This window comes from Gymnodraco acuticeps, unplaced genomic scaffold, assembly GCF_902827175.1.
Source record: "Gymnodraco acuticeps unplaced genomic scaffold, fGymAcu1.1, whole genome shotgun sequence".
Taxonomy (NCBI): Eukaryota; Metazoa; Chordata; class Actinopteri; order Perciformes; family Bathydraconidae; genus Gymnodraco; species Gymnodraco acuticeps.
In genome coordinates this window covers 498033-524841 of record NW_022992079.1, presented here as the reverse complement: position 1 = coordinate 524841, position 26809 = coordinate 498033, and the positions used below count along the sequence as shown (strand labels likewise).

Genomic DNA, 26809 nt, shown 5'->3' with positions numbered 1-26809 from the left:
ACCATGTTGTGGACCATAATTCACCTTGCTTGTTGTGTTGCTACACAGACCCTTTAGTGGGAACACCTGTAGCGTTAGCTATTCAGTCCTGCTAGCTTGTCATGCAGAGCAGACGTGTATTACCTTCTGGATGTTAACCTATAATAAAAAGTGGAACTCCATTCTAAACACACCGCCTCCGACTCCTTTTCCTCGGTACCACACTGGTGACCCCGACTTTTCCGAGAAAGTTTCTGGAAAATTAATGAACATGGCTGAGCGCGATGTTTTCGTAAAGCTGCCGGAGTTTTGGGAGAATGCCACGGCGGCGTGGTATGCAAACGTGGAGGCGCACTTCGCCTGCCGACAGGTCCGTGACGGGGACCTGAAATACTACCATGTTGTAGCAGTGCTAGGAGGCTCCACGTCGTCCAGGTTAGTTGGTTTTATCACAGACCCCCCACACCATGGCAAATATGAGGCGATTAAGGCTCTTCTCCTTAAGACATTTAGCTTATCTACTAAGGAGAGGGCCCGCCAGATACTTGACATTCAAGGCCTAGGAGACAGCAAGCCATCTCGGCTAATGGCGAAAATGCTAAATCTGCTAGGGGGGGAAGATCCCCGGATTTTATTCACGGAGATTTTCCTGCGTCACTTGCCCCCCCGGGTCCAGACGGCGCTGGCCAACACGCCTGTCACGGAGCCCCGTGCCTTGGCTGATGAAGCGGATCGTTTTTTCCTGGCTACACAACAGCCCGGGGCAGAGACGTTAGCCGCGACGCTCAGCGGCCCATTTGCAGGCAAGAGAGCATGGCGGGGACCGGACACGGCAGTTTCGAGCCGGCGTGGAGACACCGGAGAGTGCTTTTACTACGCACGTTTCGGGACAATGGCGAAGAAATGCATCGCCCCGTGCAGCTACAAACCCCCGGGAAACGGAGGGGCCGGTGCTCAGTAGTGGCCCTGAGCGTCGGCGGCACGGGCAGGCTCCTCTTCGTCAGCGACAGCGTTTCGGGGGGCCTGTTTCTGTATGACACGGGCGCTCAACGGAGCATAGTTCCTGCGTCGAGTGAAGACATCACCCGTGGTGGGCACGGACCGCGGTTGACAACGGCTAACGGCGGTCCCATTCGCACGTATGGCGTGAGGCCTATGTGTTTGTGCATCGGAGGACAGCATTTCAGCTGGGATTTTGTGACAGCGGACATTTCTTTTCCCCTCCTCGCAGTGGATTGTTGTGTGCTCATGGACTCTTAGTGGACGTTAAGAATAGGCGTTTGGTTGATGCCTTAACATTTTGTTCACTCGTGTGCACACTTGGCAGCGCAGCGTACGACGGGCTGTCGGGCTCGCTGTCGGGGGCAGACACGTTTCTCAGACTGTTGGCCGAGTTTCCAGACCTGTCGCTGCCCACCTTCTCTGCGCTTACCACTAAGCATGGCGTGGAGTAGGGCTGCACGGTATTGAAAAAAACTGACATCGCGGTTTCCCCCCCCCCTGTGGTATATATTGCGGGTTTTTTAACCTTTTAAACCCCAAAGTCCCGGCGGGTACTTTACTTTTTTTTTTCACGACAGTGTCTCAGGGGATCGTAATATTTAAGAACCTATTAATGTGTTATACCAGATTAACGGAAATAATCTCAGCTAACTGACGATACAAACCATTTTATACCAAAACAAAACACAAGTCTCATAAGAAGCATCTAAATGACCCCTGAGCAAAAAATGCTAACGCACTTTGGCACAGAACTCAAGATAAAAGTACCCTTATTATTACTTATCGTAGCTGCACTTACAAGATATCCGATTAAAGCTGAGGTTCCACAGATTATTTAGGTATATAGTATCATCACCGAGTGATCTGAACTAGGACAGGGGAAGCAAACACAGACATCACAACACGTACCTTTACGTAGCTTCGAGGGGAGATGTCTCACCGTAGCTGTCAATCTGATCAAAAGACGTGTTCAATGGCATTAAAACGAGAAAGAAAAAACGCGGCTGAATCGGTTAATCCATAGGTTTTTAACGTCTCTGTATAAAAAAATTATTTAATTTATAATCCATAATTCCATTTTTATGTAAATATCGCAGAGCAAAAGTTAGCTGCTAATGGTAGCTACCAGAGTGGCTGCTGCTTCCGGTCTTGGCCATGCGGAAGTGTCTCACACACACATTACCAAATAAGGACTGTGTGATTTCCCCTCGATTCCATTGGCTCTGACGATCAGAAAGAGATGTCACATGTCAAAATCCAGCAAGGTGGGCCAGAGATATGGAAAATCCACCCAAATGGCCCCAAAAGAGGTTTTTTTTGGTGCTAAATCTGTCTAAAAAGGTCAAATATCAGGGGAAGTTCTACACACACCAACACATGAACAAATAAGGAGTGAGAGTGACGACGCGTAGCCAAAACCGGAAGCTGCATACCACCAAGGTGGCTACCATTAGCAGCTAACTTTTGTGATCCGATTTTTACATAAAAATGGAATTATGGATTATAAACAATTGCTTCAAAGCCACAGATACATTATCAACCTATGGATCAACCGATTCAGCCGCGTTTTTTCTTTCTCGTTTTAATGCCATTGAACACGTCTTTTGATCAGATTGACAGCTACGGTGAGACGATCTCCCGTAAAAGGTACGTGTTGTGATGTCTGTGTTTGCTTCCCCTGTTGCGAGATCGGATCGCTTAGATACTATACTTAAATAATCTGTGGAGTCTCAGCTTTAATCGGATATATTGTATGTGCAGTTTCGATAAGTAATAAGGGTATCTTTATTTTGAATTCTGTGCTAAAGTGCGTTAGCATTTTTTTTTTTAATGAATAAAACCGCACGTCCCTGCGGTGTGAATACCGCGCATGCGCATACCGCGGTTATCGCCATGACACGGTATATCGTTCAGCCCTAGCGTGGAGCACCACGTCACTACCTAGGGTATTTCAAGTATACTACGTCATCGAGTGGCGCCGAATGCTGGGCATTTAACATGCATTTAGACAGTCCTTCGACTGTTGCTCCCCTATGTGACGTAATATGATGCGTTTGATGTATGACGTTAAAAAAAAAGAAGTTTTTAGTAGCAGAGCTCAGAACGGCTCCTTTCCCCTCTGAATTCCTGCCCTTATGTCTCGTAAAACATATGAAATCCTGCATTAACTTTTTTAATTGTAATTTTCAGGCAAGTTTAAGCATAAATGCAGTAAAAAAAAAAACCTGCAAGTTGCTCTGGACCTATCATGCTATATTTGAAAAATATATTGTAGGGCCATACCTATATAAAACATGTCTGTGAAGTTTTTTTTTTCAAAATACCAAACAGAGCATTTTAGCCATGCCTCATTTCGCTCTATTTTCTCTTTTCCAGCCCTGTTTTTGCAAGGGCTGATTCTCCTGACGTAGCTTTAATGCAAATGAGCTGCAGCTGATCACGCCCCCCTGCAGGAGAGGGGGACAGTGTTGCCAACTTGGCGACTTTGTCGTTAAATTAGGCGGCTTTACAAACCCTCCAGCTACTTATTTTTGTCAAAAGCGACTAACGACTAATCTAACGACTTGTAATGGTGTTATTAGGGACTTTTCTGGTGTTTGGAGACTCACGTATTGTTCTGCAGTTAACGAGCTGCCGTGAGCCCCTCAGCCCTCCCATTGTACTCACAGGCGCGCAGACTCACAGTTGCCTCCCGCAGCAGCTCAGCTGCAGTCAGAGCAGAGAGGAGACAGCCACACTCTCCCGCGTCGAGACAGCTTCAGTCACTTAATCACCTCGTCCACTGTGTGTGTGCCTCTCTGTGACAAGCTAAACATCCATGTAGGTCATCATGTCACAGTCTAAACTATTCACAAAAGTACAGAAAGAAGTGGGAATCAAACCCTGAGTTTAAAGGATGGTTGAAGCCATTTATTGGAGATGACACACGGGCATACTATACTGCCTTTATTGTAAGGGAGATTTCTACTAAAAACTACTAAAACTATTTATACTCTCTACTTTTTCTAATAGAGACATTTCTGATCTACTGTCGTCTGGATTTACTCTGGTGGTTTCAAGTTTTGATCCTTGAAGGGGGTGGAAGAACGTTTTTTTACCGCGATAACATGATATGTAAATTAGGCGATGACGTCATTTAGGGACTTCTGGCGACTTTTCGGACAGCCAATAGCTACTTTCCTTACTATGGAGTTGGCAACACTGGAGGGGGATCAGCTGCTGGGCTCTCAGAAGAGGGGGATGAAAAGAGAGGCTCCGTCCTCCGTGTTTTATTCTTATATGATTATATAGAGTCGTTATTCATTTGTTTTAAAGCTCAATAAATAACAAAGAAGACATTTGACCGGCACTTTTCTAATTTTGTCCGGAAGATTTAAACTTTAACGGACATGTTGACCGGCAAAAAAAAATCTAACTGAAACTCTGCCGCACGGTCCCCTCGTCCCTTGGAAGAGGCGGAGAGGTGGGTGTTTTTCATCTGCTGGTGGACTACCGGAGAGAATTACAGCAGGAGCAAACGCTTGCCTCGAGGAGGGAGAACAAGAGCCAGAGCGGAGAATAAACAGAAGGGCAACCATGCGCGGGAAGTCTTCTTCACTGCTTTTGTGGCAGGACTACAGCGCCACTTATAGGCCTGGCATATGTACTACAGCGTCTCCAGCGCTTTCGAGCGGTCTCGTGTGAACGGATACGTCTCGTGTGAACAACACTATTCCGGGCTGACGTCAGCTCGGATGGAATCTGTATCCGCTCGTTGTAATCCCATTTTTAAAAGATTTGGGTACGGAGGAAAAGAGAGAGGGTTGTATTTTCTGACACTTGGTGAGTTCCCTGCAACACCGGGGACACATTCATGTATAAAAGACGTACAAAAGTGCATTTTGCATGATAGGTCCACCTTAAGTCCCAATCAGAATGTTGCCCTCTAGAGCAGTGTTTCTCAAACTTTTTCATACCAAGGACCACTTAACCAATACAAAAAAACTCGCGGACCACCTAACTCCACAAATATCACAAATCACATTTTTCTAGAACAGATTACAAATCGCCTGAAAATGGTACAAACAAGTGGCATATGCACTGGGCTATATCATGCAATCGAAAGTGAAACTTAAGCTTGCTCCATTGCGGAGATATTCCCGCGAGAGTGTGGAAAACTTAAATTTATTTATTTATTTTAAATGTGAAATTGTACCAATATTAGTGCTGTAGCGACGCGTCGACGTCGTCGACTTCAAAATATCGTCGACGACATATTTCCGCGTCGACGCGTCGCCACCATAGACTGTATGACGCCACACACACGTGGGTCACCCAAAGCAACAAGCAGTTCGCAATCGCACTTCTAACACAATGGAGACTGAAACGGCTACCACCTCCTCCTCACAGGATTGCGCACGAAGCCCTCAAACGAAAACATCTCGCCCCAGGTCTTCAAAAGCATGGGAATATTTTAAAGTTAGTCCAAAACGCAAAGATATTTATATATTTATATCTCACTGAGACTGCTGCTTGACCGGAAGCAGCAGGTGGAAACCATTAGCAGCTAGCATTTGCTCTCCGATTTAAAATGGAATTATGGATTATAAATTCAATATTTTTTTTATACATAGACGTTAAAAACCTATGGATTAACCGATTCAGCCGCGTTTTTTTCTCATTTTAATGCCATTGAACACGTATTTTGATCAGATTGACAGCTACGGCGGTGAGACGATCTCCCTAGAAGCTCTGTGAAGGTACGTGTTGTGATGACTGTATTTGCTTCCCCTGTCGCGAGTCCGGATCACTCAGTGATGATACTATATACCTACATAATCTGTGGAGTCTCAGCTTTAATCGGATATCTTGTATGTGCAGCTACGATAAGTAATAAGGGTTATCTTGAGTTCTGTGCCAATGTCCGTTAGCATTTTTCGCTCAGGGGTAATTTAGATGCTTCTTATGAGACTTGTGTTTTGTTTTGGTAAACATGGTTTGTATCGTCAGTTAGCTGAGATTATTTCCGTTAATCTGGTATAACACATTAATAGGTTCTTAAATATTAAGATCCCCTGAGACACAGTATCGTGATTTTTTTTTTTACATTACGTTTTTTATGAATTGAACAACAGAAAAATAATCGTTCGATTAGTCGACTAATCGATCAAATAATCGCCCGATTAATCGTTTTCAAAATAATCGTTTCCCCCCAGCACTAACCAATATACTCACAGACCACTAGGGGGCGCTCACGGGCCACCAGTGGTCCGCGGACCACACTTTGAGAAGCACTGAGAGGATGACAGACCTTTCGTCGAGCACAACCCTTAAGTCAAATATGTACATATGTAGCTCCACAATGGCCTTCTGTGACTATCTACCAGCGATCATGTTTAATATGAAAGATACACACACATTTATCCCTTATAACTTTGCAGCACTTATCCAGATAAGATGTGACTGTTAACTTTCCTTATGCATCGATACAGCGACACAAACCGAATGACGAGGATACTCACATATGTTGAGAACAAACACATATGTTCATCGTTTTTACACTGCTGTGAACATGTTTTAGTTTCTATCTTAACGTTTATGGTTTTATATTTGTTCTTATATTTTGTATCTATTTCTGTGTAACTTGGTAATATTAATATGAATTCCTTGTTATTACTTGTTATCTTTCCATCTGTCGGTGATAATTATACCCATAACAAAACACATGGCCTGATCTGCATATTGGAACTTTATGTGTGCACTAGAATACATTTATATATCAAATTAACACTTATCAAAACATAATGTAGGCTCGCAGGCTGATAAACTAGGATATCTGATCTCGGTGGGTCTTAATGAGGCTCAGTATACTATTTCTAAGCAAATGCCTACTATAATATGTATATTATATGGCTTAAACGTGTACATACATTTGCTCACATTATAAATGATGGTCGGGTTGCATTTTTCTGGAACTTTTTAACAATGTTAATGTAAGAAGATGAGCTGTGGTGAACTACTACGTTGTATCGATCTGTGGGGCACTCATAATGCGCAGGGCTCAGGGGCGGGATCAACCTGAGCAATAACAGTTTATGGCGAGTACGGCAAATAAAAGTTTTAACAAGCAGTAGCACTAAGCAAAGTGACTAGAACGCAACCACACACTTGTAAAAAAAACACTTTATAAAGTCAGGCAACACTAATAATAATAATAATAATATATTTTATTTATAAGCGCACTTTTCATTTGCGTAAACAAAACTCAAAGTGCTACAAAATTAAAAAGGGTGAAACAAAACAACAAAAACAATAAAAAAGAATTTAAAAAGAATTAAAACAACATAATAAAAGCTGTGACATTCATGCCGGCATGGCATAATGTGGGGGATTTAAACATCTAGTTAAAGGCCATTCTAAAAAGATGATTTTAGGCCTTTTTTGAAAGCCTCCACAGTCTGTGGTGTCCTCAGCTGATTTGGGAGGGCATTCCACAGTCTCGGAGCAGCGGAGCAGAAGGCTCGGTCTCCCATGGTCTTCAGTTTTGTCCTTGGTGGGATGAGGAGGTTTGCCTTTACTGAACGTAGGTTCCTAGTGGAGGTTTGTGGGGTGAGCAGTTCCTTGATGTAGGAGGGAGCATTTCCATATATGCACTGATGAGTGAAGAGGGTGATTTTGTAGTCAATCCTGAGTGAGACCGGGAGCCAGTGCAGTGATTTGAGGATGGGTGTGATGTGTTCGTACTTCCGCACTCTCATCAGGATCCTAGCAGCTGTGTTTTGGATGTATTGCAGCTTCTGGATGTCCTTGCTAGGAATCCCAATGAGAAGTGCGTTACAGTAGTCCAGCCTGGACCTTCTCAAATATAACATACTTTGATTACAGTTTCCAGATATTTGAAGAAGCCATGAGATGATGTGAGTCACACAGTTAGAGAGACAATGGTCCTTCTGAGTTATCAATAGATGCATTCATTCTAAGTGAGCTGACTTTGAGGTGGAAGGAAGTTCAAAGAAGGCCTGAGGGTATGGGAACAGTTAACCTTTGTTAGTTAACTGATCCTAAAGACGTCATAAGACAAGGACGTTTAAACCTATAACAAGCATAGCTTTCAGAGAGGAAAGCAGGTGACATTTGTGTGGTTGGCTGGATGATGAAAAAAGAGTGTGCGTTAAAACCTGCTGTAAAGTTCTACTATTTGGAAAACATGGCTATAATTACTGCTCAACTATATCTGTGTTTGTGTTTTATTGATTTCTCTCTGTTTTATTCTTTCATGTTATGAGTACTAAATTGCCACAACATTTTGGAGTAGTTGGCTTAAACAGATGTGTGTGCGTTAAAGGGGAATGACTGCGTTCTGTCATGACTCCAAAGCATTGTTGTGGGACTGCCTGAGGGCAGAGGGACATGGGCACACACACACACACACACACACACACACACACACACACACACACACACACACACACACACACACACACACACACACGCCTAGGGTCCCACCCAGAAGTGAGACTGGCCAATGGAGAACTACCAGCTCACTGTCTTGGGCTCGCCCAGAAGTGAAACTGGCCAATGGAGAACTGCCAACTCACTGGCTAGCTCGCCCAGATGTGAAATCGCCAATAACAAATAGCTAGGGAGGAGCAACCAACACAACTCCTCCCACAGAATTCTTGTGAAAAGGGTGGGGCCGAGGACTGATCCTTGGGGGACACCGCAAGTCACAGAGTGAGTTCTTGATTTAGCCGCTCCCAAGGTGACGTGCTCAGTCCTCCCGGTGAGATAGGAGGTGAACCAGTTTAAGGCAGAGTCAGAGAGTCCAATTGTAGTGTGAAGACGGTGGAGTAGGATGTCATGGTCGACGGTATCAAATGCTGCAGTTAGATCCAGGAGGATGAGGAGAGACGGTGTCAGCTGTCATCAGCAGGTCATTGGTCACCCTGACTAAGGCAGTTTCTGTACTGTGGCCCTGGCGAAAACCAGACTGGAATTTTTCAGAGTTTATTCAGTGTTAGATGTTCCTGGATCTGAATGGCAACTACTTTCTCCAGTACCTTGGATAGGAATGGCAGGTTGGAGATGGGTCTGTAATTGGCTAGGACTTCAGGATCTAAAGTGGGTTTTTTGAGGAGTGGTTTGATGACAGCAGCTTTCAATGGTGGTGGAATATGACCAGACTGGATGGACTGGTTTATCACTGAAGTGATCAGCGGACTTATGGCACCAATGTTCGATTTAACCAAAGCTGTGGGAAAGGGGTCCAGGGCACAGGTGGAGGGTTTCATATTTTTGATGATGGCCTCAACTTCATGCTGCGAGATGTTAGTGAAGCAGCAGACTAACCAGGCTTAGTGTGATTCTGTGTATTTGTACATTACTTTGACCATCAGTTCGCTGTCATTGATCAGGCAGACGTTTTGTATTGTATTATAGCAGCTATTGGATGGAATCAATACATGGGCTGCACAGGTTATCATGTCCGACTATCACAAGTAGAATCATAATAAAAAATCCGGCGGTAAAATTTGCCTGTAGAAAACGGCTTATGCCACAATAGGATAGCAACAAGTAGTCAGTCAGTTTAGCTTTGGTTGCTATGCTAACATCACCCATTTTATACCAGAGAAACTTTCATAACAGCGTTGTGATCCCAAACAGCGGGCAGCACTGCAGCGGTCGGTAAATGCCGCTGAAACACATTAATAAACAATGAACCACGGCACTCTGGAGAAAAGTATAAGGGTTGAGAAGTAGTTATTTAATTTAATCTGGCTTCGTATGATTAAAAGCAACACCATCATCGACCCGACGCAGTCCCCCATTGTTGTTGTTGTGAGCGCCGTTGGGGAGAAAATCAGCTACGTAAACGGTGACGTCATGACGCAGCTGCGGCAGCACCACTCGGGCTCTGGGCGGTGTGAAAAAAAACGGTTACGAACCAGAAGAGCGCAAGTACGCTAGAACGGGAACCGCGTTGGTGTGAAAGGGGCATAGGAGTAAATACTGTAGCCTTAAGAGTGCACAAGATTATCTGCAGACTTCTGTAGGCTGAATAATATAAATGTCTCACTACAGGAGCATCCTCCCAATGTGTCTTCCTACCTTGACAGTCTCGGCTGTAGTGGTTTTTGCAGCACTTTTGGACCCACGAAGAAACCTGACATACTCTCTTACAGCCCATGCGACTGAAAGGATCGTCCAGGGTAAACCAAGGTTGGGATCTAAACCTTGGGATTCTCATGGTTGGACAACGCTCCCTTTTTCCCTGGAGGAAGACAGGATCAACATTTATCTCGACAGAGCTTATGTATTATAGAAGAGAACATTACATTACATGTAATTTAAGTATTGCAAATTGACTTACACTAAGCGCAATCAAACATAAGGATACACAATTAAAACAGCAAGAATCCCAGTACATTCACTTTCAATAGACCAAATATTTAAAATGCTACATACAGGGATGCAATTTCTTAGTTTTTTTACTTGGGTTCGGAATTTCTAGCATTTCTTACCGTGTCGAGGTAGTTCAATGGGCAGGTTGGAGGGAAGAGGCAGCGTCCACAGCGCCCCTGAGACATTTCAAACAAAAAAGGGTTCAGTACAACTTCCAAAACAAGGACAGAGGCATTAATCTGTTTGCATCTCACAAATGTATCTATTAAAACAATAAGCAGTATTTTATTATTTTAGCTCATCTTATTCTATTCTACTTGTATATAGTTAACTTCTCCTGCATTACTTGCACGTTTGCCATGCAACATTCTCTTGCACTATTTTATTTCATAATAAATGTTATAGTATTGGTAATTATTTCATTACTGAAGTATTAACATTTGTATTGTTAGTTTTAAAGCAGAAGAAGCATTTTAGTTAAAGGGTTATCCAAACTAACAAAGGTGGTTCTGTTGTTCAGGCTGTCGCAGAGCGCTCCCAGACCCGGTGGTTCCAGTAGCTGATCGATGCCGTAAGCCAAGCCCTCTTTGAAGTTCAGGTAGCGCTCCACTACCCTGGCTGCATTCCCATTAATCCACACTGCCCCCTGAACACACACACAAAAACAATAACTTTTCAAAACAGTCCAACACAGAGCCAGAAACTACTGAATAGAATATTTCTCACCACCAGGGTCTTGTCACAGTTGTACTTGATAGTGGATCCGTGCATGGTGCGAAACGCAGAGGATAAATCAGGCTGAGCAACACCCATCACCTACACACACACATACAAAAAGAGGGGCTGATTGTGGATTACAGGAAGCAGCAGAGAGAGGGACTACGGTGGAGAGTCAGCAGCTTCAGGTTCCTCGGTGTCCACATCACTGAGGACCTGACATGGACTCTTCACACCACCACCATCACCAAAACAGCTCGACAGCGGCTCTTCTTCCTCCGCAGGCTGAAGAGGTTCAACATGGACTCCAGGATACTTTGCAACTTCTACAGGTGCACCATAGAGATGATCCTGACCTTCTACAGATGCACCATAGAGAGCATCCTGACCTTCTACAGATGCACCATAGAGAGCATCCTGACCTTCTACAGATGCACCATAGAGAGCATCCTGACCTTCTACAGGTGCACCATAGAGATGATCCTGACCTTCTACAGATGCACCATAGAGAGCATCCTGACCTTCTACAGGTGCACCATAGAGAGCATCCTGACCTTCTACAGGTGCACCATAGAGATGATCCTGACCTTCTACAGATGCACCATAGAGAGCATCCTGACCTTCTACAGGTGCACCATAGAGATTATCCTGACCTTCTACAGGTGCACCATAGAGAGCATCCTGACCTTCTACAGATGCACCATAGAGAGCATCCTGACCTTCTACAGATGCACCATAGAGAGCATCCTGACCTTCTACAGGTGCACCATAGAGAGCATCCTGACCTTCTACAGATGCACCATAGAGAGCATCCTGACCTTCTACAGATGCACCATAGAGAGCATCCTGACCTTCTACAGGTGCACCATAGAGAGCATCCTGACCTTCTACAGGTGCACCATAGAGATGATCCTGACCTTCTACAGATGCACCATAGAGAGCATCCTGACCTTCTACAGGTGCACCATAGAGAGCATCCTGACCTTCTACAGATGCACCATAGAGAGCATCCTGACCTTCTACAGATGCACCATAGAGAGCATCCTGACCTTCTACAGGTGCACCATAGAGAGCATCCTGACCTTCTACAGGTGCACCATAGAGATGATCCTGATCTTCTACAGATGCACCATAGAGAGCATCCTGACCTTCTACAGATGCACCATAGAGAGCATCCTGACCTTCTACAGATGCACCATAGAGAGCATCCTGACCTTCTACAGATGCACCATAGAGAGCATCCTGACCTTCTACAGGTGCACCATAGAGAGCATCCTGACCTTCTACAGATGCACCATAGAGAGCATCCTGACCTTCTACAGGTGCACCATAGAGATGATCCTGACCTTCTACAGGTGCACCATAGAGAGCATCCTGACCTTCTACAGGTGCATCATAGAGAGCATCCTGACCTTCTACAGGTGCACCATAGAGAGCATCCTGACCTTCTACAGATGCACCATAGAGAGCATCCTGACCTTCTACAGATGCACCATAGAGATGATCCTGACCTTCTACAGATGCACCATAGAGAGCATCCTGACCTTCTACAGGTGCACCATAGAGATGATCCTGACCTTCTACAGATGCACCATAGAGAGCATCCTGACCTACATTCATTGCATAACTACACTGTAATTTTGTATATTATATGAAAATAAATCTTTGAATCCTGAAAAAAATATCTGATTACAACTACCTGGTCTGGAAATTGAAGCCAATGCCTGAAATGTCAATGAGCTCCAAAATCCAGCAGGGGGCAACTACACTATAAGTGTATGAAAAAATTACCCTATTCTCTATCAAATTAATATCTCGTTAATTTTTAACATGAGTTTATGGTCTAAATAGTTTGTTTTACATCTTCTTCAGCGTGATGTTTATTTTGTAAGTTATGGTCCCATTTAGAGTAAACTAGAAGATAAACTAGCATATGCCTCAGGGCGTAGCTACCTTATGACTGGCACGTTGCTGCCAAAGTGTTGTCGGAGAGCTCAGGAATTCTACCTAATCTACTGTACATGCTGACACTTTTACGTACACAAAATCAGTGTACTACGCAGTTGGAATGGGCTACATACTGTATGTGATTTCAAATTATGCCTGACATCTTATCGACTAAATTATTTATTCTGAAAATAATTTAAAAAATCATAATATAACAATTTTTGTTAAACATTCGGTTCCATCATGGATTTTTTTGACTTTTTAAACAGTAACCTAATGTGGTAGGCCATCCTTGTCTGGGTCCAGAGCTTTGAAATCGTTCAGTCAATCAGGTTGACTATTTGTCTAGCTATGTAACATGAACAGCAATTTCTCTGTTAATAGCAATATAGCCAATTAGCATCTCTGAGGGACAAGTGGATAGATTTAAAGGTCTAGACAAAGGCAACTACACTCCTACATCTTAGAAAAAGGCCTTCCTCCTCCCACCTTCTTCCTCTTCCTACCCTGGAGTTGCGGATGATGTGAGCCTTCACCAGGGCAGCCACTTGGTCTTGGTGTTCGGGGCTGGAGAGCCAGTGCTGTCTTTCAGCTGACAGTGAGTTCAGGGCATCATCGGTGGGCCAGAACATGGTGTACGGCTGGTGGACGGACATCTCGAGCACAGGGAGTAACCCCGCATCCTGCAAAAAGAGTGGACCATAAAGATTACCATCAGCACGAACACTAGTCTAAAAAAAATGTAGATGTGAAAACTGTATTAAAAGGAGGAGTTAAGGTGACCAGGTGCCAGCAAGCCACATGTGGGACAAAGAGTATGTTTGTGTTGGCCAAAGTGGGACATGCTACTGCGATGCTAAGAGGTACGTTACATTGTATTGACCTCGATGCGAGAACGAAGAAAAGAAAAAAAAGGGAAAATGTCAATCAAATCTCTCAAATTGAGGACACGGGAGAAATGTTAAAAATGCTGTGCAGGTAGTAAGATAAGTAGTGATAGAAAGAAAAGCAGGAAGTACAATAGGTTTAATAACAGAATAGAGATGGATGTGTATGTTACATGTGGGTAAATTAAGAGGCGGATTTCAGAGTGAGGAGGATGCAGTGTAGGAGATATCAAATCAAAAAGTGCAGGATGTTTTTTCTTCTTTCTTTTTTTCACCTCCACAAGTTTGTAAAAGCGTCTGTAGCCATAAAACGCTGCAGCTGTGGTGAGGTTCATCTAAAAAGAGAGAGAAAGAGAGAGGTCACACTGCCTGACAGTCAATTCTAATAAATCAATCATTTATTATTTTCAATTAAACTCAGTCCACCTTGGTATACTGGATCCTGGGTTTGTCCTGCAGCTTGTAGGGCGTCAACATGGTGTCGATGTGGTGAATGACTCCATTCGATGTGGTGTAGTCACTCTTTATGATCTTCGATCTGTTGTTCACCCACACTGAACCCTGCAGGAGAGAGAGACAGGTGTGGAGACGGAGGAGGAGGCGTGTGTTGTGTCTCGTCAAAAATGTTAGTCTAGTCATGTTTCATGTTTTGTTAAGTCATTTTTGTCTTGTCTCCCACTTCCTGTTTTATTTTGGTGCTCACCCTTTGTGTCTCATTCCAGGTCCCTTGACTCCCTATCCTTGTGTGTGTCTCCCGCTCTCATCAGCCCCGCCCCTGATTGTTTCCACCTGTGCCCAGTTACCTCTTGTTTCAATTCCCCAGCCTTCCCTTGTCTTGTGCCAGTTCATCCTGTCTCCATGCCAGTAGTTTTCCTCATGTCTCAGGCCAGATTCATGCTCCTGAGTTATCTAGTAAGTTTTGTTCCTCATTTTGTGATTTTGAGTGATTTTCTGTTGTTACTTTTTCAACCTTTTTCACCTCGTCAAGAGTGTAGATCCTTTTTTGTGACTTGATTTTTGGAATAAAGTATTTTTCTCATATTTTACCTGTCTCCTGGAATCGTGCATTTGAGTCCTAAAACCTTGTGTTTTCAAGTTCGTGGCAGACAGGTAGAAACTAAGAAGAGTCAAGTGTCTGTGTTTTTGTATGTCTTACCTCCTGCAGGCTGAAGTGAAGTGTGTATCCCGATGTGGAGACGGCTAGCTTAGTGGTTTTGAGGTCACTCAAGGTCAAAGTCTCACAGGAAACGACATGGTAACGAACCAGGTCAGGAAGTCGACCAAACTGGTTCCATTCCTCAAACTACACACACACACACACACACACACACACACACACACACACACACACACACACACACACACACACACACACACACACACACACACACACACACACACACACACACACACACACACACACACACACACACACACACACACACACACAGTATTTATAAGTATAAATGTAATTAACAATTAATATTGTGCATCAATTTGTATTGTTTTCCAAGGATAAAGAAGCTAATTGGTAATATTATGGAAACAGCAGATGTTGTACACACAGAGGAGTCATGGTTGGTTTCCTCTGCGGGGGTGAAGACAGTGAATGGTCCATCACCATAAAGACCACGAACACCTGATAACTGAGAAACAAAAAGAAAATAAAGTGAAATCATTTGATGACGGATCTGAGGCCTTTTTCATGTCTTAATAAAAGGGATGCTCTTACTGCATGAAAATACAGTTTATTGGAATTTCCTCCACTGTTGTGTCCTACAGTTGAGCATGCAACAAATCATCTGTTTTTAGTTAACAGCATCTATTGAATAACTGGAGACAAAGCCTTATCTACTGTGTGGATATCAAATGACTCACTAATAACATTCGGCGGAAGAAGTCGTTTTCTGATTGTCGGGACAGCTCCTGTAACAAAGAGAAGACACAACTTCCTGTGAGTGGGAAGGCGAGGCAGTAGTAGGTTAGAGGTGAGGGGGAAGTCAGAGGTCATGTGACTCACAGTGTTTGTGGTTCCCCGGCAGTCGAAGCCATCGCCAACGTGGCTTCTGAGGCAGGAGCAGTTCCTCTGACCCTGACCGAAATACTCACAGCGAGCATACCTACTGCAGCCGCCATTGTTCTGCACACACGAAAAATGTGTCATCAATTGATATTACAGGACAACATTCAATGCCCTGACACTATTTCAATTTGAGATAAAAACAAAGATATTTCTGATTAGTCTGAATCGGCAACAAACATCTGGACACATTGCTGGCTCTTAACAAGCTAATGCATGAAGCAAGTTTTTCTTTTATGACTCATCTCAAACTATGATAACACAGATCACTTTTATGACATGTAGTACAATGTATTTTGCCTTCTAAATTGTGTTTGCTAATATGCACTTGTATATCGGGACTTGTATTGTTTCTATTTTTGTCTGCCAAGAGGCACTTTATGTTCAAAATGCTCTTCTCATCCTCTGTCGGAAACCAGAGCCTTGTCTGCTCTGATTGGTTAGCTGGGCGGCTCGGTTGTGATTAGTCAACCGCTTAGAGCTACCCCGCCCCTTAGTCAATCATTGTCAGTAGTAATGTCATTATGTTACGGAAGTAAACAAAGGAGTCCAATTGAGGTGTTTCAGGCAGGGGGGGAGAAACCTATAACACACTACAGGGAAGGCAAAACACCAAAAAGCATGATAAGACCTTTAAGTTGCACTTTAAAAAAACAAAATAAAGTTCACAATCACATCAGTTTTACAAAAACCTTTCTCTGTTCCTCTGGAACAATGGCCTGCATGTTTTAGTATTTATGATGTGCACAAACCTATAATGTATAATTTTTATATTATTACTGTCTGTAACACATAAATATACATTTATTTTTGCTTAATAATTACATGGGTTGCAATTCACTATGAGGAGATTTAAATAATTAATGTAAATACCAAGCTGTGTAATCTGTGCTAAAAGGGAAATGTTTTAACCTCTTATGTGGAAATCCAATTAGGGTCGATGATAAATTATTTGATTTGAGCAATTTATTCCTCAGTCGAGCTAAATTGAGGGCGAAGTTTGTAGCTGCAAGGTTTTTCCTGCATCCAGCGCTGTCATTTGATGATTTCAGACAGAGGGTGAAAAGAGGTGCTGCAGCACAGGCAGAATGAGAACATAAAGACCTTTTTGAACATTAAAGTATGTAAACACATCACAGTAGAAGCATAATATGTCCCCTTTAAACACGACAGAATAAAGCAGAAGAATAAGCACTGACACTGACGTACATTTTTGCAGGGGTTGACAGGGTAACAGAACTTCCCGGATCCTTGAAAGCCCATCTTGCAGTTACAGGCTGACTGGAGAAAAAAAGAAGACAGAAAAAATGTATAATCAAAAGCAAAACAAATTATCTTTCTTCTTTCCCCCTAAAAATGACTGCCCGAATTTGATGGCTTTATGTTTGGTCGTTATGTGTCTTGCCTTAAAATCTGACATTTTACTGCAGTACAGTGTTGTCTTACAATGTTGGGTCCTGTTCTGATGCACTCTGCTGACTTGTGGCAGCCTCCATTGTTGACCAGACAGCCGTCAATCTCTGTGAACACAAAACAAATCTAATCAAGTTTTATTTATATAGCACATTTATAAACGATTTTTGGTCGAGCCAAAGTGCTGTACATATAATAAAAATAGCCTACAGTAGAGACACTTTACAGCAAATACAACAGCACAGATTGTTCAGAATATCAGTATGAGAAAAAACGACACCCTCTGTCCTTAGAAGTTGGAAATTAATATTAAAATGACATTTACAAAATAGAAAAACATTTATTGGGAGGGAATACAAAAGTAGTTCAAAAACAACAATTCCCACTGTGACCCTTTGGGGGCTCAATATATGGGAATATTTCATTTCCATTTCCAGGTCAGGAAATTCAGGTCAGAGGTTAGGGAAATAATTGCAAGGACAAAGTTGTGTACAGTATCTAGCTTTTTCCTTTTGCTCTAAGAGTACAGTACATTCAATTGAGACATTCAACTTAAAACTAGAGTCCACGAAATTCAGGGTGTTTTTTATATATTTGAATATATTGCAACAAAAATTTATATTTATAGTGCAATGTCAGTTTTTGACCAAAATCTTGCTGCTCTAATTACCACATTTGCACAAATGGAGCACAACATATGAGTGAAAGCATTGCTGTTGTTTATTTAGAATATGAATGTACAATAAAGGTTGCTTGAATCAATGAATAATCGTAATCTCAATAGAGTGGTGCAGGAATGAGTCTGTGAATGAATGTCCAAAGCTTCCATGTGTCATAAAATCTGCTAACACGTGACTAAATAAACTACTAAATGTCATTTAGTCAGACTTTAGCTAAGTGGTGGTGATACACAGCCATTCAACCATGATATAGATCCATAGCCTAACGATAGCTTTTAGCTTCTGGGGATCAAATTCACAAGGTGGTCTTAATATGTGGAGATTATCCATGTTTGCCACAGAGCTTATTTTCTGCAATATTCCGAAATCCAATGGGGAAATGCCATTGCTTTTAGTATACTTCATCACTTCACCACTTTATAATGATCAACAATTTTGGCTTTAATCATGCAGGCCTACATACCAATCCGGACTACATACCCAGGCAGATGACCCCGTCTCCGGTGTAACCCTCTTTACAGGAACAAGTCCTCTCTCCTGCAGAGGCCTTCTTGCAACTGGCAAACTCTGAACAACCACCGTTAGACCTGCTGCACAATTCCAGCTCTGAGAGTCACAGAGTAAGTAAGTAAGTACATTAGATATTTGTAAAGTGTGTGTGTGTGTGTGTGGTGTGTGTGTGTGTGTGTGTGTGTGTGGTGTGTGTGTGTGTGTGTGCGTGTGTGTGTGTGTGTGTGTTGTGTGTGTGTGTGTTGTGTGTGTGTGTGTGTGTGTGTGTGTGTGTGTGTGTGTGTGTGTGTGTGTGTGTGTGTGTGTGTGTGTGTGTGTGTGTGTGGGTGTGTGTGTGTGTGGCCTCGCATTCCTCTCCTTGTGGGCACCTACATCTGTTTACAGTCACGTGTGGGGACTCGCCTCCCTTATGGGGACAAAATGGAGGTCCCCATGAGGGGAATCATTAATTTTAGGGTGAAGACTTGGTTGGGTTTAGGATTAGGGTTAGGGTTAGGCATGTGTTGGTTATGGTTAAGGTTAGGATATGTCTCCAGGAAATGCATGTCAGTCAATGTAATGTCCCCTGAAGTGATGTATACAGTACATGGTGTGTGTGTGTGTGGTGTGTGGTGTGTGTGTGGGTGTGTGTGTGTGTGTGTGTGTGTGTGTGTGTGTGTGTGTGTGTGTGTGTGTGTGTGTGGTGTGTGTGTGTGTGTGTGTGTGTGTGTGTGGTGTGTGTGTGTGTGTGTGTGTGTGTGTGGTGTGTGTCTTTACCTTTGCAGTGAGTTCCATTGCCTTCATATCCAGCCACACATACACAGGCAGCAGCCGTACCCTGTGGTCCTGTTATACAGCTGCAGGAGAGGACATTCTTCAATAATTATTTTTTAGATTTATTATTATATATTATATATAACTATATTACTATAGTTATGCCATAGAGCTTCCTTTTTGTCAGCGAAGGCTGTGTATCCATCTTTGAGACTTTAGTCCAAGATGTTGGTAGTTTGTGTTCCTGAAACATGCTCTGGACTTATTGTGTAATATTAAAAGCATCCCTTCACTAAATCTGGTCTGCTGATATTTTCCTTATTGTCAACAAATCCTGTTAAAAAGAGACTCAAAACAGCAATTCAATTATCCACTAACACCTGATACATCTTCTGCCTCTGCCATGGAGCTTCTGTCACGGTCTGTCACGGTCTGTCTGTGTTGTGTTTTGTCTGTCTCTGGTTTCCTGTTTTATTTTGAAAAGTGTTCACCCCCTGTCTTGTCTGTTGATTCCTGTCTCTGTGTTTGCCCTCCTGTGTCTGATTTCCCGATTGTGTTCACCTGGTGCCCCTGTGTTTTCTCCTCCCTCCTCACCTCTGTCTTGTTTGTGTGATTAGTCTTGTGTGCATTTAAGTTATGGTTTTTCTGTCTGTCATTGTTGGATTGTCGTTTGTCTTGACTGTGTTCACTGGGAAGAGTTCTGTTGTTTTTTTAGCCTTGAAATAAATGTATTTTCTGTTTAAATCTGCGTGTGGGTCCTGCCTGCTTCACTCAACCCTGATATCTTCATTTGCATGTCTTTTGGCATTTTTTTTTATATATCTGCACGTTTCTTTTTTACAGACACTGAACATTAGCTACTTTGCCTTAAAGATAGTGGACTTAAGTCAAATAATCACACAGCAGCCAAAGAAATAGCTTTTTTTATGTTACATTGTTTCTGTGGTATAGCGGGAGTCCTCTAATAAAGTGGTGAAAAGTAAATAATATCAGACAGCCAGGTGTTTTCTGCACACATACACAAACAAACCAGATGTAGTCACACCAACGTAGGACTTACTTGGCATTCTCGTCACACACTCCTCCACAGGCATCATCCTTGATCTCTGAGACACACACACACACACACAGAAAGATTTCAGGTGATAAGAGGTAAGGAAAAATATTGAGTGTGGTTATCATTTCAAAGTGTGTGTGAGTGCAGGTTTGTTATTCTTACCTGCAGAGCAGGAAGCTCCTTTCCAACCTTTATAGCACACACACCTTCCACTTCCTGCCAGACCGTCCTCACACTTCCCATGGTCACACACACATTCTGTAACACACACATGCACCAGTCAATGGTGTATTGGACACACAAATTATTGATATTTGGATTCAGCCGCGCACGCACTAAATAAAGAACCTTGAACCCTAAATAATACCTTGGTTTATATCTTGTTATTGTTAATTTGTAAATTCAACATGTCTATTTTCTACTTTCTTGTTTATTTCTTGTCTTTGCATTTGTATTGTACAATGCCATGTCTTTTTATGCTGCTACAAACATTTCCCATATTGGGATCAATAAAGTACTTCTTGTCTTATCTTATCTTCTTATCTCTTATGCTTTGTGTGTGTCTTCTTTGAGTGTGTGTGTGTGTGTGTGTGTGTGTGTGTGTGTGTGTGTGTGTTGTGTGTGTGTGTGTGTGTGTGTGTGTGTGTGTGTGTGTGTGTGTGTGTGTGTGTGTGTGTGTGTGTGTGTGTGTGTGGGTGCGTTTGTTGCGTGTCTGTGTGTCTCACTGGAGGAGCAGTTGACTCCGTATCGTCCTGGCTCACAGTCCTCGCACGCGGTGCCATGGAAACCCTCGAAGCAACGGCACTCCCCGTTGCCAAGGTTACCGTCCTGACACTCCCCGTGATTGGAGCACCTGCTGCCAACATCTCCCGGGCATTTGAAGCACTCGTGGCCGTAGTAACCGGGGCAACAGGAGAGATCCTGCATGACAAACAATCAATATTAATATTATTATTTATTAATGTATTTGTATTTATTTTTACTGTAACAGTGCTGGGGAACAGCACAAATGTAATAACGCAATGATACCAATGAAGAAGAGTTTTCAGCTCTCTGAAAGGCTGCATTACTCATAAAAGGTACCCTGCCTATCAAGACTTACAAATTAAACATTGCATTTAACCAACAGTAGACGTGTCTATTTTCAGTTAAAGGTGGGGTAGGTCATTTTGGAGAAACCAGCTAGAATTTGAAAATACACAGCCGGAAGAAATCTGCTACTTCCTTACAGAGCCCCTCCTCCAACACACACAAACGCGCACATGACCAATGAGGGCACGAGATAAGTTTGTGCACAGATGGAAGGCTGACAGGCAGGTAGGCCATCCAGTTATTTTAGCCGGGCCGGCTCAGATGATTGGTCGTGCTTTTTACAGTACTACGGCTTCCACAGATGACATTTCTTTATGGATTTATTGTCAAAGCACTTAAGATATTCATTGCTATCGGGATGTTAAGAGCATTCCATGGAATATAACAAAAAGTGTTTCTGAAATAAATTACATACCCCACCTTTAAATAACACTTTTAACCATTTGCATGAATATTTAAATATTAAATTACATTGTACATTTTACAGAATCTATTTAATAGACGGATAAAAAAAAGAAAAATCTGTTAAAAATGTGTAAAAGCTAATAAAATTCAAATAATCAACTTAAATTATCTAAAATGAAATATAACCTCATGTTTTTTGGTGGGTCCAGTTGGGTATAAAGAAAGTTGTTCCTATACATTGCCGTTGAGTTTTTCAGATGAATTTTTAGGCATCACAAGCTGAGTAAAATCTAGTTCTATTATTTTCAAGGAAAAGCAGACATCTCTATAGCCGAAATCTCAATCACTGAGCAAATCACATCAAAACCATGTAGTTTCATTAATAAAACTACAGGTAAGAGGGAAAGTCTGCAGAATTTAATACAAATTACTCCAAAACCAGTAGCCTACTCAATATGCAAATCAAACTACAGGTGAAACTACAGTGTCAGCATACCCTGCTTTCCCGAACACATTTGATGACACAGCCTCGCACTGACTTCCTCCTGGATCCGAATCGCTTCCTGTATCTACAGTTGGGTCGCATGTTGACAGGAAACTGCTCTTTGATCTGCCGTGGAATACATTAGAAAAACAAAATGAGAACCGTCACAGAACACAGGAAACAGATGTTTTCTTCCCCAGTGTGTGTTGCAAATAATACCAGTTCACCGGCAAAACACAGCATGGTTAAACCTCATCATTTCCTCCCAACCCTCACTCTGTAAATGTGAGAATTTAAAAGTTGCTTTCAGGTGCAGGTTTATTTTGTACCCGTAGGTAGATTTGGTTTGCAGTTAGTGGTGGCTGGCTGTCAAGTGTAAACGCGCCAACTTTATAGTCCCTGAACATCACCAACGCTCTGGTCCCAGCAGTGAGCATCCCTTTTTACAGTCCCTGTTTCCGTTGTGTTTTGAGCTTCTTGCAGCGTTGTTTCATTTGCAGCGTTTTGTATTTGCAGCGTTTTGTATTTGCAGCGTTTAGTTTATGCAGTGCTTTTAGTAAACGCTGCACATGTTTCGTCCAGATTTTTCTTGATATGCATTGTGTTTCGGCGCATGATTTGTGTTATAATATTTGCAATCAGCGGATACATTTTTACCTAAATCAAGTACATTACATTACATTAAATCATCAACCCAGTATAAACACTTGTATAGCCCTTATTTGAATCTTTAGAGTGTAAAAGTTGTAAAATGCACTAAAAGCCGAATCCAGATTAGGGCTGTGCTGTTGTAGCGCCTTTACTCCTGCTGGCCACCGTACACAAGTTATTCATTTTGACACACAATTAAGCATCTGTTGCTGGAATAAGGATTTGTTCAAAACCTAGGAACTACAAACCTCCATCCAGAAGGAAGCTGAAAATCACTAAGCAACGGGTGTAAATTATTATAATACAAATAATTAAATTTGTATAATAATAATAATAATAATAATAATAATAGTAATAATAATAAAATTACATAACACTAAAAGTAAAAATCCACTCAATAAAAGCACAATAGCATTAGGGCATCAATTACATTTCGGCTTATATTTTATTCACAATTAACTATTACAAAAATATGGTTATAGTCAGGTTGCCTTTTCAGTTACCATTATATATATAATTGTTGATTTTGTCTCTCCACCTTCCTCTACTCTACATTAAGTATAATTAATTTGCCAAAACAAAGAAAAACACAAAAAAACTAAGTTAAAGAATAATTTGATTGAAAGCAATATCATTATAACTATTTTTCCGTTTCTAAATACATCTTCCTAATATCGTTATCCTAAATAATTTTTGCCATGAAAATCATGTAGTGAAAATCCGACCCCTCGATGATATGACGTGACTCAGAAGTAACTTTTGGAGGTAGTAGATTTGGAGGAAGTACATTGTGCTTCCTCATAAAGCAGCAGCAGGTGTTCATGTTATCGTGCCCCTCAGCCCTGTGAACTGTAACGGCTTTCTTACTGGTTTTTTGAAGAAAGGGCATTGAGGTGGTCCTTCACAGTCTGTGCACCGTCCCTGAAATAAAGGTGAGAGAGGGGATTAGAGGGTTTGAATAAAAACGTCTCAGGATAACTGACGCAAAGGACTATCCACTGCCCATCTAAATGATTTGTCAAAGAGTAATTAAACAGTTGGAGCAAATGTGCTTCAATAATGTTAAAATGTAAATAAACTGTTTTAGTTGGACATTCCAAGTAAATGCATGTAAATCTGCTTTAAATATAAGTAAATAAATATAAATTTTCTGTAAATATAAGTCATTGTGGTTCATTGATAATGTGATTACTACTGTACATTATCTGTAGTCCATAGCAGCTTTATTATGAAAAGCTTCACCTTAATAAATCTTATTATTGCCCTCTTTTTGATTGGTCAATTCAGAACATGTAACAGGTTGTTATTACAGTAGTACAGACCGCTGTCAAGCACTATAATGACCGTTGTTAAGGAGGATAAAGAGAGAGAAAGGAAAATATGTTAAAAGACGGAGCGATGGATGTCAGATAAATCACCAGAAAGGAAGTAAACACTAACAGGAACACAGTATGGGCTCTGCAGTGTTTAAGGACTTGTTAGTGGATCAGAAACTGTAAACACACTTGGACAGTGCTGCCGTAAAGTTGTTGTTGTCGCAGTTCCAGCCGTTGGTAGGCCGTGGAGCAGAGAACAATAACCTTTAAGTCAATACAATAATTTCAATTAATATTGGGAGTCGAATCGTTAGTTTGTTTAGTATCTGGCCGTGTAATAAGCGGGATTAGGCTGATGTCGGGTGTTCTAGTCCCCATAATGACAGCCTCGCTGCACATTTTCCCTTACTTCATTTATTGCCGAATGAGTTAAACACTATAAACTGTTATATTATCAATATTCTGCCTGTATATGCAGGAGACTCATCAATCCCGTGCATCTGTTTTCCCTTTTCAGATTTCTTTGAGAACTGTAATTTGATGTTTTTTTCTTTAAATATAAGGGTGCAAAACTCACCCTTATGCACTCACATCAATTATGATATGATGTGACCATTATGATGAGAAACTGAAAAGTTCAATTACAACTGAAACACTATCTGACGTATGCAAAACCTTGTATATAATTGTAATATACATTTTTAATGCCAGGCAATTTTTTTATTGGCCAGTTCTCAAGACTTGCATAGTTTGGTTGAGCTTGCTTTGAATTTTGTTACAAATAAAAGAAAGGTATAAACTCTCTCAGGTTTGGTGTGTCAGAGGCTGAGCCACAAATGGTTTCATGCTGTGGCCGTAACAGTGGCTTTGAAACATCTGACCAGGGAATAAAGATGAAAAATATCCTCTTGGCTAACCATGCTTCTTAATTTGCATTGTTAAATAAATGTAAAAAAACACACAACATTTCTTTTGTATCATCTATTTCTATCGCCAATACACACAAGGAAAAACCAAAAATCCCACCAATTGCCTCTGGCTGCAGAGAAGTGGTAGTGTTAGAATTGCAGTGCCCTACTGTTTTTGTAATATTGTGATTTCCTGCAGCTAGATGAGAGCAACGCATGCGGGATACTTTCCCTCTACCCAAGGCCACACGCCTTTTTGGGTGAAAACACTCGCTGTTATTTGAATGGTGGTAAATACAGATTCCAAAGTTTACGACAATCACATAAAAAAATTAAATAAAATAAAACCGCGCCTTTATTAATCTAAGAGGAGCCCAATTACGATGGTCAGACAGTCAAACATTAAACAATGTTATTAGAGATCGATGATCTGCGTCGACTGGTTTCATTTGAATCAATAGGGGATCAATGTCCGGTCAGTTTGCCAGTGCAAACATTTAAACTGTGAATTCTGAATTAGATTCTTTTACTGTCCTTTTTTCTTAGAGGAAGTAAAGAAACCGTTACTCTGGATTTATTTGTTGTTTGATTTGCAATATACGACTCAGCAGCTATTAGGCATGAACAAACTATAGGTTACTTGCGTAACCCCAGTTCTCAGAGTAACATGAAGTGAGATGTCTCACTATGGGATGCGCCTCATCGCGGAGCAAACAGAAGCATCAATCTCATTACGCCAATCCTGATTGGCTGGAGATCTTGACGTCAGCGTCAGGGAAATCACCCCCTATAAGTAGCTTGCGCCACAACGCATGCGCCATTCAAAATAAGCACCTCTTCTCGCTTCACCATAGCAAGGAGGGCCGTCTGGTGAGACATCTCACTTCATGTTACTCTGAGAACTGGGGTTACGCAAGTAACCTATAGTTCTCATTCATAACACTCCGTTCGATGTCTCACTATGGGAAATTGTAGCTCCCGTATTGCCAGACGAGCTTATCTCGAAAATCACCAAACCAACCAGAACTTAACAGGTAGAGCTCTGACTCAACCAGGTGCCCAGCACTGCTTGAGTCACACTGGGAGCAGAACGTCCAGCCTGTTAGGAGGCAGACAAAAGTGAGCGGCGAGGACCAGCTCGCCGCTGCACCAATGTCTTTGATGGGAGACATCCTGGACAGAGTCCAGAATGCAGCCAGACTCTGAGTCGAAAGAGCTCGCGGACCCGAGGGTGCCTGCGAACTCTGACTCGTATGAGCCCCAAAGCAATTGCTTCCACAGACCAGTGGGAGAGCCGTTGCTTAGTAACAGGCTTGCCCTTATAAGGGTTAGCCCAGGACACAAGGGGTTGGTCATTATGACAAAGCACCCTTGATCTGTCCCTGTACGTGCGTGAAGCACGGGCTGGACACGGCAAATCCGGCCGCTGTTCCCCGGAGGAATACAGTGGCGGGGGGGATGCCTTAATGTCAAATGTGGTGCCCGAACCGACCGCCTTAAGATAAAGGCAGGGTCAGGCTTCAACCACACTCTGTTTGCCCTGAGGC

At 42.2% G+C, this 26809-nt stretch overlaps 1 protein-coding gene across 1 annotated transcript in view; it reads right to left on the bottom strand.

The window, feature by feature from the left end:
- stab1 (stabilin 1) overlaps positions 1-26809 on the bottom strand; it is a 129993-nt gene that overhangs the window by 56765 nt on the left and 46419 nt on the right. The window contains 20 exon segments of the mRNA XM_034202366.1: positions 10069-10231; positions 10482-10538; positions 10862-11008; positions 11089-11178; positions 13533-13709; positions 14189-14248; positions 14340-14474; positions 15070-15216; positions 15479-15559; positions 15792-15839; positions 15934-16053; positions 17203-17274; positions 17440-17513; positions 18567-18692; positions 19353-19432; positions 20410-20455; positions 20569-20664; positions 21132-21327; positions 22400-22513; positions 23906-23959. Coding sequence (XP_034058257.1) covers positions 10069-10231; positions 10482-10538; positions 10862-11008; positions 11089-11178; positions 13533-13709; positions 14189-14248; positions 14340-14474; positions 15070-15216; positions 15479-15559; positions 15792-15839; positions 15934-16053; positions 17203-17274; positions 17440-17513; positions 18567-18692; positions 19353-19432; positions 20410-20455; positions 20569-20664; positions 21132-21327; positions 22400-22513; positions 23906-23959 — 2083 coding nt within the window.